At 58.4% G+C, this 11,511-nt stretch overlaps 2 protein-coding genes across 2 annotated transcripts in view; one reads left to right on the top strand and one right to left on the bottom strand.

Moving 5' to 3' along the window:
* Positions 1-1,091: 1,091 nt before the first annotated feature.
* Positions 1,092-6,515, bottom strand: PTSG_04616 (TKL/DICTY4 protein kinase; the record flags this gene model as incomplete). The annotated part of the gene is made up of 3 exons (XM_004994651.1): positions 5,497-6,515; positions 4,681-5,289; positions 1,092-4,294 (listed from the first exon to the last, which is right to left on the bottom strand). The coding sequence occupies exons 1-3, from the start codon at positions 6,101-6,103 to the stop codon at positions 1,092-1,094; spliced, it is 4,419 nt and encodes a 1,472-aa protein (XP_004994708.1). The 5' UTR covers positions 6,104-6,515.
* A 24-nt stretch (positions 6,516-6,539) lies between these two features.
* Positions 6,540-11,511, top strand: part of PTSG_12193 (uncharacterized protein) — a gene marked incomplete at its 3' end in the record, with an annotated part of 14,707 nt that continues 9,735 nt past the window's right edge. The window contains exons 1-8 of the mRNA XM_004994650.1: positions 6,540-6,715; positions 7,021-9,385; positions 9,588-9,651; positions 9,957-10,374; positions 10,605-10,671; positions 10,888-10,954; positions 11,152-11,220; positions 11,450-11,497. Coding sequence (XP_004994707.1) covers positions 7,035-9,385; positions 9,588-9,651; positions 9,957-10,374; positions 10,605-10,671; positions 10,888-10,954; positions 11,152-11,220; positions 11,450-11,497 — 3,084 coding nt within the window. The 5' untranslated portion in view covers positions 6,540-6,715; positions 7,021-7,034. The remainder of the gene's footprint in view (positions 6,716-7,020; positions 9,386-9,587; positions 9,652-9,956; positions 10,375-10,604; positions 10,672-10,887; positions 10,955-11,151; positions 11,221-11,449; positions 11,498-11,511) is intronic.

Here is an 11,511-nt window from a genome sequence, read left to right as displayed (position 1 = left end):
ACACACACACACAACAACACACACACACACAACAAACAACATACACACACATACACACACACACACACACACACAAACAAACACATACACACACACACACACACAAACAAACACATACACATACGCACACGTTGGTGCACGTGCACTTGCTGGCCTCAGGAGAAGCCAATGAGCGACCGCGCCCTCGTGTGGTCTGCCCTCATTGCTTCTTCGTTGCAGCTTCCCATCAACAAGTGAGTGCTTCTTCGTGCTGTGTGTGCGTGTATGCGCGTGCGTGTGTTTTGTATATGAGAGTGTTTACAGGAAGGAGCCTATTGTTTCTTGTCCATCACCACTCGGCCAAACGTGACATCACACTCAGTGTATGCACTTAACCTGCTGTGCTGCATGCACAAACGCTGTCAGGCTGCTGCTGCAGGCTTGCGACTCTCAGGTATATCCCCTCCTCGCCCGCTTCCTCCTCGCAGGTAAGATGTGGCATGTGTGTATATGTGTGCGTGTTTGGTGCTCTTTGCGCCCCCTTCCCCTTCCATCGACACAGATCAGTTTCCACGCCAACTTTTCTCTCGCTCAATTCGCCTGCACCTTTGCTTTATCACCACTACCGCTTACACCACCACCACACCACTACCACCACCGCGAATTACAACCACGCCACGTGCAGTTGTACTGGGTGCCATGTTGTGGAGCAAGGTCGAAGCCAGCAAGTAAATCCGCTTCGCTGTCTGCCAACATGGCAATGTTGAACCAGCTTCAATCCGTGATGCATAATCGTTTAAACAGATGCTCTCGCAAGCAGCGCAAACGCTGAAAATGAATGAGAGGAAAGAGGCACAGGCCGCAACACCAAACACAGCAGCCACCATAACCACCACCACCACCACCACCACCACCACCACCACCACCACCACCACCACCACCACCATAACCTTCTCAACTCGGATCAACGCCCACTGAACCAACGCCAACCAAACAGCAAAACAAACGCAAACGCACCCCTACCCCCTTCTCCTTTCAAACAATACATCTCTCGTCTCTCACTTCCCCCCCCCCCTTAACAATTCCCCCATGACACGAGGCGTGTCGCTAAACTAAAGCGTGGATTCGGATGTTGAGTCGCCAACAGAAACTACCGCGGTATCACCTCCACCACCATCACCACCGTCACCATCATCACCATCATCACCATCATCACCATCATCACCATCATTACGTCGCTGGTGGGTTGTTGGCATGTGCAGTTCCGTTGCATCCTCCGTGCCATCGCCGACAGAGGAGGTGCCATTCAGCCCAGTATCGTCGTGTTGCTCGCTGCCACCATGACCACCACTGCGGTTGCGCTCATGGTGCGTTGTCAGCGGTAATGACACTTCGCTCATGCTTGTGAGCCGCTCGTAGCTGCTGCTTGATGACGTGGCTCGGCCCACCGCGCGCCCAACCGTGCTTGCACGCACGCGCCTCGCCACGGAGGACAGCAGGCTCGACGCCCCCTGCGATCGGTGGCGCAGGACGCTCTTGCTCCGGCCAGACCCAGGCGAGCTTGCGGTGGACCTCCGCCGTGACACAGAGCGTCTTGCGTCAGGGATGGAGGCCGCGGCTTCCTCCAGCTGCTCGTACACCCGCGCAAACGACGGGCGCTCTGTCGCCGTCTGCTGCCAGCACGCCTGCATCAGCTTGGCCAGGACCGGGTGCGCCGTGTCCGGGACGGCGGGGCGCACACCCTGCAGCACGAGGTTCTCCACCTCGTTGTTGAAGCGCACGTCGACAAACGGCATGTGGCGCGCCTCAAGCTCGTACACCACCATGCCGTACGAGTACACGTCCGACGCCAGCAGGAACACGTCTCGTGCCAGCACCTCTGGGGCCGCCCAGCGCGGGGTGGACCCCAGCGCCCCAATGTCCGCCTGCCACTCGTCGCCGGCCTTGTGCGTCTCCGATCCCGTGCGCGCGCGCATCGAGTTGCGGTTGGAGCTCGCCTTCTCCTCCAGATGGTCGCACAGGCAGCTGGTGCCAAAGTCTGCAATCTGTACTGTCCAGTCCCACGTGACGAGCAGGTTTGCGCTCTTCAGGTCGCCGTGCACGCGGGGCGGGTGCAGACCGTGAAGAAACGCCATGCCACGCGCGGCATCGAGCAGGAAGCCAAACTTGCGGCCAAGCGGCAGGGCAGCGTCGCTGTTGTTGATGATGGACGACAAGCTGCCCCGCTCGCAAAAGTCCGTGACGAGAAAGGGAACACCAGAGGCGTCGACGCCGGCACCGTAGAAGAAGACAATGTTGGCGTGGCGGATACCGCGGAGGAAGAGCGTCTCCTCTTGAAACTCCCGCAGCGAGCTGTTGTCCTCCCCGTCCTCCACAAGGATGGCCTTGAGCTTCTTCACCGCCACCACCTTGCCGTTGTACTTGGCCTTGTACACATCGCCCATGGCCCCGGGCGTGTCGGAGTCGATGCGCTTGATCAGGTGGATGTCCTGCATGTCAATCTCAAACACCTTCTCCAGCGAGGCGAGCTCCTCGTTCACGCCGTCGAGCAGCGCCTCCAACACCTCGTTCTTGGCAGCCATGCGCCGGTGGCGCCGCGACAGCACAAAGATGAGGTGGCCAATGGCAACCGCAGCCAGCACGGGCAGCAGGATGACCGGAACAACCGGGTACTGGCAGCGCTCGCCAAAGCGCAGGCCCGAGCACACGCACGTGGGCCGCTCAAACTGCACCTGGCACTCGCCGTGGCAGCGGTCCTGCTGGCGCTTGGCGCACAGGGTGCATGTGCTGGAGAGGAGCATGCGGCCCTCGTTGATGGTGTCGTGCGGGCACGCGCGGCACTGCCCGCCCTGGAAGAAGTACTCCCCGCGACAGGGGATGCAGCTGGACGTGGCAAAGCTGTCGCCCTCGTACTGCCAGCCGGGGTTGCACTCCGGCTGCAAGGCGACGATGGAGCCGAGGTAGTTGTTGTTGCTGCCAATGCCGCCAAAGGCGATGATGTGGTCGGCGTGGAAGAAGCACGTGTGGCCCCACCGCGCAGCCTCGTCCTGCTCGTTGACGCCCGCGCCCGTGCGCACCTCCAGCTGGGTGAAGCGGAACAGCTCAAAGTCAAACTCCCACACGGCGTCTGAGAGCTGCGTGTTGTGGCGGCCGCCGTAGAACATCCACTTGAGGTCCTCGGGGCTCGTGGGCATGTAGCACGCCAGCTGGAAGAAGATGTTGGGGTTGGACTCGCACGGCGACGTGGTCGTGTTGGCGCTGATGGGGCACAGGATGTCGTACTGGCCCGGGGGCGGCGGCACGTACGACTCGGCGTCCTGGGCGTTGGCGTCGAGGATCTGCCGGCGCGTCATGTTGGTTACCGTGGCAATGAAGCGGCCCTGGTCATCCAGCCGCACGCTGCCCACCTCAAACAGCCAGATGTCCTCCAGCACGTGCTCGCGTGCGTTCTCGTCCAGCCGCTTGCGCCCACCGAGCATGACAAACCGCGCCTGCTGTGAGTCACGCATCACCATCCCGTGCACACGCGCGGGCGGCAGACCATCGCTGCCATCCCCAGCGCTCTTGCTGCTGCCGCTGCTGGTGGTGGTGGCGTTGCGCGGGTTGATGGAGAACACGCCCTCACGCACACGCACGAGCGGGATTGCGTCAAGGTTGTCCAGGGGTTGGAAAAACTGGAAGGAGAAGAGCTCACTGGTGGGGACGCCGTCGCGCTGGCCGCCAAACGAGAAGCAGCGCACCTCCCGCTCGTGGCCCGGCGGTGGGCCAATGGTGGTCGTGGCGGTGCGGCACGTGTACGATGCGCCCGCCGTGCCGTTCCAGCTGTGCGAGTCCGACATGGGCTGCAGCTGTGTCCACAGGGCCTTGCGCTCGGGCGTGACGCGCAGGAACCAGAAATCGCTAAACGTCGCCGTTTCGAGGGCATCTGTTCCGCCAAAGACAACCAGGCCGTTGCCGACAATGGCGGCTGCGTGGTACATGCGGGGATCTGGCTGCTCGCGTTTGGGAACGGGTGGAAGATAGGTCCATTGTGCCTCTTCTGGGTTGAGGTTGAACAGCCATGCCTCGTTTGTGATGCGCCCGTCAGAGCCACCAAAAATGATCAGGTCCTGGGAGGGCAGGCGGTTGAAGGTGTGGCCGACCTTTGGCGTGGGCCGGTTGATGTTGGGCACGGGCACAAACAGCATGTCTGGGTCGTCGTCGTTCATAAACGTGGTGAACTCCCACACGGGGTTGTGCAGGCCCGTGCGCAGGCCCGAAAAATCTCCAAACAACATGCCTGTTGCGCGCTCCGTGATCAGCGATGCAAAGGCACCTGGGGTGTTGGGGATGGGGAAGGGGGAAGGGAAGACGGGGGAAGGGAAGAAGGAAGAGGGTAATTTGGGGAGAGAGGTTGGGGAGAGGGGAGGGGTGGGTGAGTGGTTGCGTTTGGGAGAAAAGAGACTGGAGAGGGGTTGCGCGCAACAGTCCACACAAAAACGCGCAAAACAACACGCCCTCTAGTGCAACGACAAGATCAACACGCAAGCACACACACACACACACAAAAGGACACACAACACAAAAGCACACACACACACACAAAAGCACACACGACACAAAAGCACACACACACACACGACACAAAAGCACACACACACACACACACGACACAAAAGCACACACACACACACACTAGCATAACACCAGACCGCAACAGACCTCTTGGGACGTTGAGGTGGGAAAAGTCGACGGGCCAGGCGGGTCGCTGCACATTCTCCGACGCAACGACGATGAAGCGCTCCTCCTCAGTATCCCACGCCAGAACAATCAGGGGCCCGTTGGTCTTGGGCAGGTTGGCCGAGCCAAGCATGTACACAAACTTGCCCAGGCCCGTCATGACGGTGTTGCCAATGTTGCTGAAGGAGAGCATGACGCTGTGTGCGTCGCACGACTGCACGAGCTCCCACTGCAGGGGAACGGTCTGGATGGTTTGCCAAGTCTGGCCTTCCCACCCGGCAATGTTGATGCGCCACAGGTCGCAGTGGTGCACGCCGCCCTCGCTCTCGCCGCCAAAGAACCAGATGAAACCGTTGTGGATGGTTGTTCCGGACACGCGCCTTCCCGATGGGGCAAGTCCGCCGCCGGCAGTGGGCGCAATGGGCACGTGCTTGAAGATGTCGCCTGCAAGCTCCGGTGGCCGCGGCACACCGGCCCAGTCGTACACCACCGCGCGCACGTTGAAGAGGGTGAAGTTGTTGCCTGTGTTGAAGCGGACACAGCGGTCGCGCAGGGACGTCTCGGCCTGGAACACGCGGTGCGCGCACCCGCCTGCACATGGCGCACGTGTATGTGTGCGTGTGTGCGCGCGCGTGTGCGTGTGTGACAGTGTGTGTGGGATGGTGTGAGTACGTGTGTGTGGCAAGAAGAAAATCAACACTGCAAACAGAAAGTGATGTTGCTATACACACACACACAGCGAAGCACAGCACACAGAGCACATACACACAGCAACAGAAACACACGTCTGAGACTCACCGTACATGGCGACCACGTCCAGGAGAGGCCCGTTCCCATCCGTCTGTGAATACTGCACGGTGGCGGGAAAGAAGGCTGCGTCGACGGTGGGCGTGTACCTGCTGGTGACGTCGTACCACTTGCAGTCGTGGTACACCCACACCTCCATGCGGGCGTTTGGCCCGCTGGTGCGACGGCGGGTGAGCACAACCGTGGATGTGTCGTTGACAAAGTACGTGACGTGATGCAGCGTGCCGCCGATGGCCCTGGGCCCGTCTTGGCACTTCTTCCACGTGGGCGGGCGCGTGCGATCCAGCTCCCACGTCTCTGGCGTTAGCTCGCGCTTGAAGCGAGAGTCGCCGCCATGCAGCATCACGGATCGGGAGTACGTCACATTGTCAATCTCAATGTACAGGCGCGCAGACGCCACATCAACAAGCCTCTTGTCTGTCTTCGTCAGCACCTGCACCGCGTTCCAGTAGTATGCGATGTCTGGTTCGTTTCCGCTGATGGGGAAGCTGAACAAGGTGTTGTTTTCCTGGGTGTGCGAAGCGTGGGCGGGGCCAACGGCAACCGTGGCCAGTACCAATGCCACCGCGGCCACGGCAAGCCCCACGCAACGCAGCATGAGGCGGATTGGTTGGCAGGTGGGGGGAAGGGAGGGAGCTGTGGGCGGCTGTCCGTCCACAAAAGGACTGCAAAACGTGTACGCTGGAGGCGTTGCCTGGCGTGCACAACACACACACACCAACACTGGCGGTGGCAACAAAGCAAAACAAACAAATTGCGACTTGCGGAGTGTGATTTTGTGTGTGTGTGTGTTTGGGTTGTTTGGGTTGTTTGTGTGTGTGTGTTTGGTCCACGAGCACAAACACAAGCAAACACATCAACCAACCAAACAAACAAAAAGAAGGAGTCCGCAGCAAGCACGAGTGTGGGTGTGTCGGACAGCAGTTGTTGCACACATACACACACACAAGACAACTCCTCCACGCGAATGTCTGCGCTCGACTGTGCGTGTGGGAAATGTGGTGTTGGAGAGCTTCCGGAAATATCACGAATGATATCGAATAATCATCTGGCCGCCAAACTGCTGCGGACAACTGCAAGTGAGCAAGCAACAAGGCAGAGGAAGGCAAGAAGCGAAAGCGCCAAACACACCACAACACAACACAACGCCTGTTGTGTCTGTGTGCTCGGGGCGCACAAAGACTCGACGAGGCTCAGCCCAGTGCTGCTGGTATGCGCTGCCGCTCCGTGACATGTCTTGTTGTGCTGTAGTTCGTTGCATTTTCCCTCTTGTCGATGAATTGGTGACTGGAGCTGCTTGTTTGAATCGTGCTTGAAGGTCGACAGGGAGAGAGAACCAGTGCACGCTGCTCTTCTTCAGCTTGCGTGCACGCATGCACGCTGCTCGTCACTGGCGTTTGTAGAATCTTCTCACTGGCATCTGCACACGCCACCCACAACCACTGCGCATCACCAACCAAAACGACAAACGCCATCTTGTGTCACGCACACGCACACGCATACATACTCGCGCAGACACCAAAGGTACAATGGAGGGCGCAGATCAGCTTGCGGCTGAAGACAGCGACAGTGCCGCCATGGCCACGCATGATGAACCCGCCACACGAGCAAATGGCAACAACAGCAACAAGCACAGCAGCAGCGACTCTGATGACACAGCGCCCAGCACAGCCAGTGCATCCAAGGGCGTGTCGACCGACAATGGCGCCACGCACGGCGGGAAGGGGATGCAGAACAAGCAGAGCAGCAGCCAGCTGGCGGCGCAGCCGATGCGTGCGTCTCTCCGCAGTCGCCGCTCGCAGCCGCTCCAGTTGACAGAGATCCCCGAAAACTCGCCACCCATACAGGAGGACGTGGTCATCAGCAGCAGCAGCGACGACGACGATGACGATGACGAGGAGGAGGAGGATGACGGTAACGACGGTGACAGCTTGAGCGGCGGTGGTCCAAAGGCAAAGAGGAGCAAAGTTGACGACAACCGCGCGTCCAGACCCAAATCACATCGCAGTCGTCACCACGTGCACCGCGCACACAACAACAGCAGCAGCGACGGCGACGACGAGTCTGCGGATGAAAATGCCTCCCAAGCTGCACGCGACAACAGCTCCGACGACCACGTCGACGATGATGACAGTGATGGGGACGACACTGAGCTGATGGTGTCCCCGTTTGACCCAGCACAGGCAACACCGAGGAACAAACAGAAGGACACGTCTGCACCATTCACTGCGCAAACAGACAGCCCACCTCGCTCGGCAGTCCGTCGACCAGATGACGACGACGACGAGGAGGACGATGACGACGACGAGGACAATGGTGATGCAAGTGACGCGAGTGGCGGCAAAGACAAAACAGACGAAAGCAGGGGTGGGTCCGCTCGTGCGCGTGATGTGCGTCGCAGTGACAGTACCGACAGCGTTGATCTTGTGCCGGTGAGCCCACAGCGTCGCGTGTCGTCTTCGCAGCAGCAGCAGCAACAGCAGCAGCAACAGCAGCAACAGCAGCAAGACAGAGGGCTCGCGGTGAAACGAACGGCAAAGAAGACAGCTTTACCAGCACGCACAGCCCTGCCAAGCAGCGACAGCGACCAAGACAACGGCGGTGCTGGTGGTAAGGATGTTGATGATGAGGAAGAAGGGCACAACCAAGAAGAGGAAGAGGAGGAGGAGGAGGAGCAGCAGCAGCAGGAGCAGGAAGAGCCAGAGGAGAAGGACGACACCGATGACGATGAGGTTGAGACAGAGACGGAAGGGAGTGGAGAGGCGGCATCGTCGTTACGTCAAGGCGGGGAGCAGCCGGCCAAGCGGGCCAAGGTGGTGACGCAGACCAGGCCTGACGACACCGACTTTGCCGATGGTGATCAGGACGGCGAGGCGGATCAGGAAGAGGAGGAAGAGGAGGAGGAAGAGGAAGAAACACAAGGGAAGAGAGAGGCTGCTGCCAGTGACCAGGCCGGCGATGATGATGATGATGATGATGATGATGATGATGATGATGATGATGATGATGATGATGATGATGATGATGATGATGATGATGATGATGATGATGGTGATGGTGATGGTGATGGTGATGGTGATGGTGATGGTGATGATGACGATGATTCGGAGTCTGAAACACAGGGCGAACCGCAGAACAGTGCGCGCCCGGCCACGAAGACCGCCACTCGTGGTCGAGGTGGCAGCGAGGAGGAGGAGAAAGAAGCGGAAAAGGAAGCAGAGCAGCAGCAAGCGAAAGTGGACGCTGGGGACGATGATTACCATGAAGAGGAAGAGGAGGAAGAGGAGGAAGAGGAGGAAGAGGAAGAGGGAAGGCGACGATCCTCACGGCTGCGGCGCGCGAAGAAGCCATTACGCACACGCAAGTACATGAGCGAGGATGATGATGATGATGATGGTGACGATGATGCAGTGGTGGCACCAGCCGAGGCAGCGAAGAAACGGCACATGGCCAAAGGCCCTGCCAGTGGTGCTGTAGATGATACTGCCAACAGCGATGATGACGAGGACGAAGAAAGCTCATCCTATGACGAAGATGATGATGATGATGATGATGATGATGATGATGACGATGATGATGATGATACTGATGAGCGAGTGGCAGCACGGTCGAGGGTCGGCCCGCAACCACCACGCCGCGGTCGCACGACCAGCGCCCAGGATTCGCCAACCACGAGCCACGAGGACTACTGCATCGTGTGTCAGCAGTCTGGGGAGCTGCTATGCTGCGACGGGTGCCCGCGCGTGTACCATCTCGACTGCGTGACTCCGCGGCTCGCGGAGGTGCCGGAAGGGGACTGGTTTTGCCCTGCGTGCGCGCGCAACGACCCGTGCACTATCTGCGGCAAGCCGCTGCCGTGGAAGCCAATGTCTCAACGACGGTGAGCTGTGCCAGTGGTTTTGTTGAATTGTGGTTTATTTGTTGGATGGCTTTGGTTGTGTTGTGTTGTGTTGTGTTAGTTTGTTTTGGTTTGTGTCGGTGAGTGTGACGATGGGCGAGTGCGTGCGTGCGCCTGTGTACCCGTTTCACACAGCATGACCTGACCACCCACCGTCCCCATCCACCATCTTCACTGTGAGCAGGGTGTGCGTGCAGTGCGGCGTGCCAATGCACCCAGCATGCTTCAAGGCCACCGGCGCACCCAAGGTTGGATTGTGAGGGCGAGCGATCATGGTGGTGGTGTTTGTGCTGGTTTCCTGTCGTGGTTGCACCAAAACAAGTTGTCATTGCGCGCGCACGCACACACACACACAACGCACACAAGCGTATGCACACGACTGTTTCCCCTGTGCCCCTGCATCCACTCCGTATACCCATCATCATCATCATCATCATCATCATCATCATCATCATCATCATCATCATCATCATCATCATCATCATCATCATCATCATCATCATCATCATCATCATCATCATCATCATCATCGTCACCACCACCACCACCACAGGAGTTCCCTGCGGAGCAGCTGCAGCGGCGGTGTCCGGATTGCTGCCGCTTCCAACGCCCGCACGTGCTCGAAGCGCACTCCCTCCAGGAAATTGTCGGCCATCGGTTTGTCGGACCGAAAGTCCGCTGCCCGCCATCCCCGCGCAAGCACCGGGTGACACAGGCGGCGGTGGCGGTGGCGGTGCGCAGCGGCTCTGGTAGTGCCAGCGGTGAGGGAGAGGCGACAACGAAGCAAAGTGGTGGTGGCAGTGGCAGTGGCAACGACCAAGGTGAAGACGGTGGTGAGAATGGTACAGGGACCATGGCAGGTGCGGCAACGCAAGGTGGTGAAGCATCAGCTGCCCACACGCACGCGAACGGTAAACGCCACTCGCGCAGTGACGGCGACAGCATCATCAGCGATGATCCGACACCAGTCGGTACGGACAGAGTTTTGCTTGCCCGCATTTGCTTGGTTTCTTGCTCATTTTGTTGCGTGTGAATGTGTGAGCGACCGTGTATGCACGAGCATGTGTGTGTGTGCTTGTGTGTGTGTGTGTGCTTGTGTGTGCTTGTGTGTGGGAGTGAGTTTGCTGTTGTTCACAGACACCTGAAGGTTAACTCATTTTCGATTTCGCGTGTGCTCGCGCGTGCTCGTGTTTGTGTGCAGCTGTGACGTCATCGGTCTTCAAGGGCGATTGGGAGCTCCTCTGCAAGTGGGAGCAGCTGTCGCACCTGTGAGTCCCACCTATGAAGTGCGATCGAGTGTAATGCCATGCGCACTGCGCTTGTGTACATGTGTGCATGGACACGCATGCATGCAACCGTGTGCTCTATTCTGTGGTTGTTTGAATGGTGGTGCGATTGCACGCCAGGAAAAAAAAAAGAAAAGAAAACTCGAACTGACCCTGCGCTTCGTCTTGATTGCGTTGTTTTTGTTTCTTTGGCTGTAGCCACGACTCCTGGGCACCTCTCAAGTGGCTCATGACGCAATTCCCACAGAAGACAAAAAACTACGTGGTACGCGACTGTACCCATGTGTGCATATGTTTGCATGTGTGTGTGTGTGTGCGTGTGCGTGCGTGTGAGCGCATGTTTCTTTGTTTCTTGTTTTGACACGGCACCGACACGTTACCATCGCTCAGTCTCCGTCACGCGTACGTGTGCCGTATCTGCCTTGTGCCTGTTGTGTGTTTGCGTGCGTGTGATTGCATTAGGCGCGTCACGGTCTGGACACAGATCATCCAGAAATGTTCGATCCGCCGAAGAACACAGCAAAGGCCTGGGTGAGCGCGCCCTGCACTTGCCCGATTTGCTTTGTTTCTTTGTGTGTTTGTGTTTGTGTGTATGTGTGTGTCTGTTTGTATGTGTGTGTCTGTGTGTATGTGCGTGTCTCCCTCTGTTTGTGTCTCCCTGTGTGTGTCTGTGACCCTGTTGTGTTGCCGTCGTTCATCACGTCACATCACATCACATCCCCTTCACCTTCTCCTGTACCGTCGCCATCACAATCGTCAGATCCCGCCATCATACACCGCCCTGGAACGGCTCATCTCCTTCCGCCACGTATGTTCAGCCAA

This window comes from Salpingoeca rosetta (genome assembly GCF_000188695.1).
Source record: "Salpingoeca rosetta unplaced genomic scaffold supercont1.10, whole genome shotgun sequence".
NCBI lineage: Eukaryota > Choanoflagellata > Craspedida > Salpingoecidae > Salpingoeca > Salpingoeca rosetta.
Note: the sequence above shows the minus strand (reverse complement) of the source record. Positions and strands in the feature narration are given on the sequence as shown.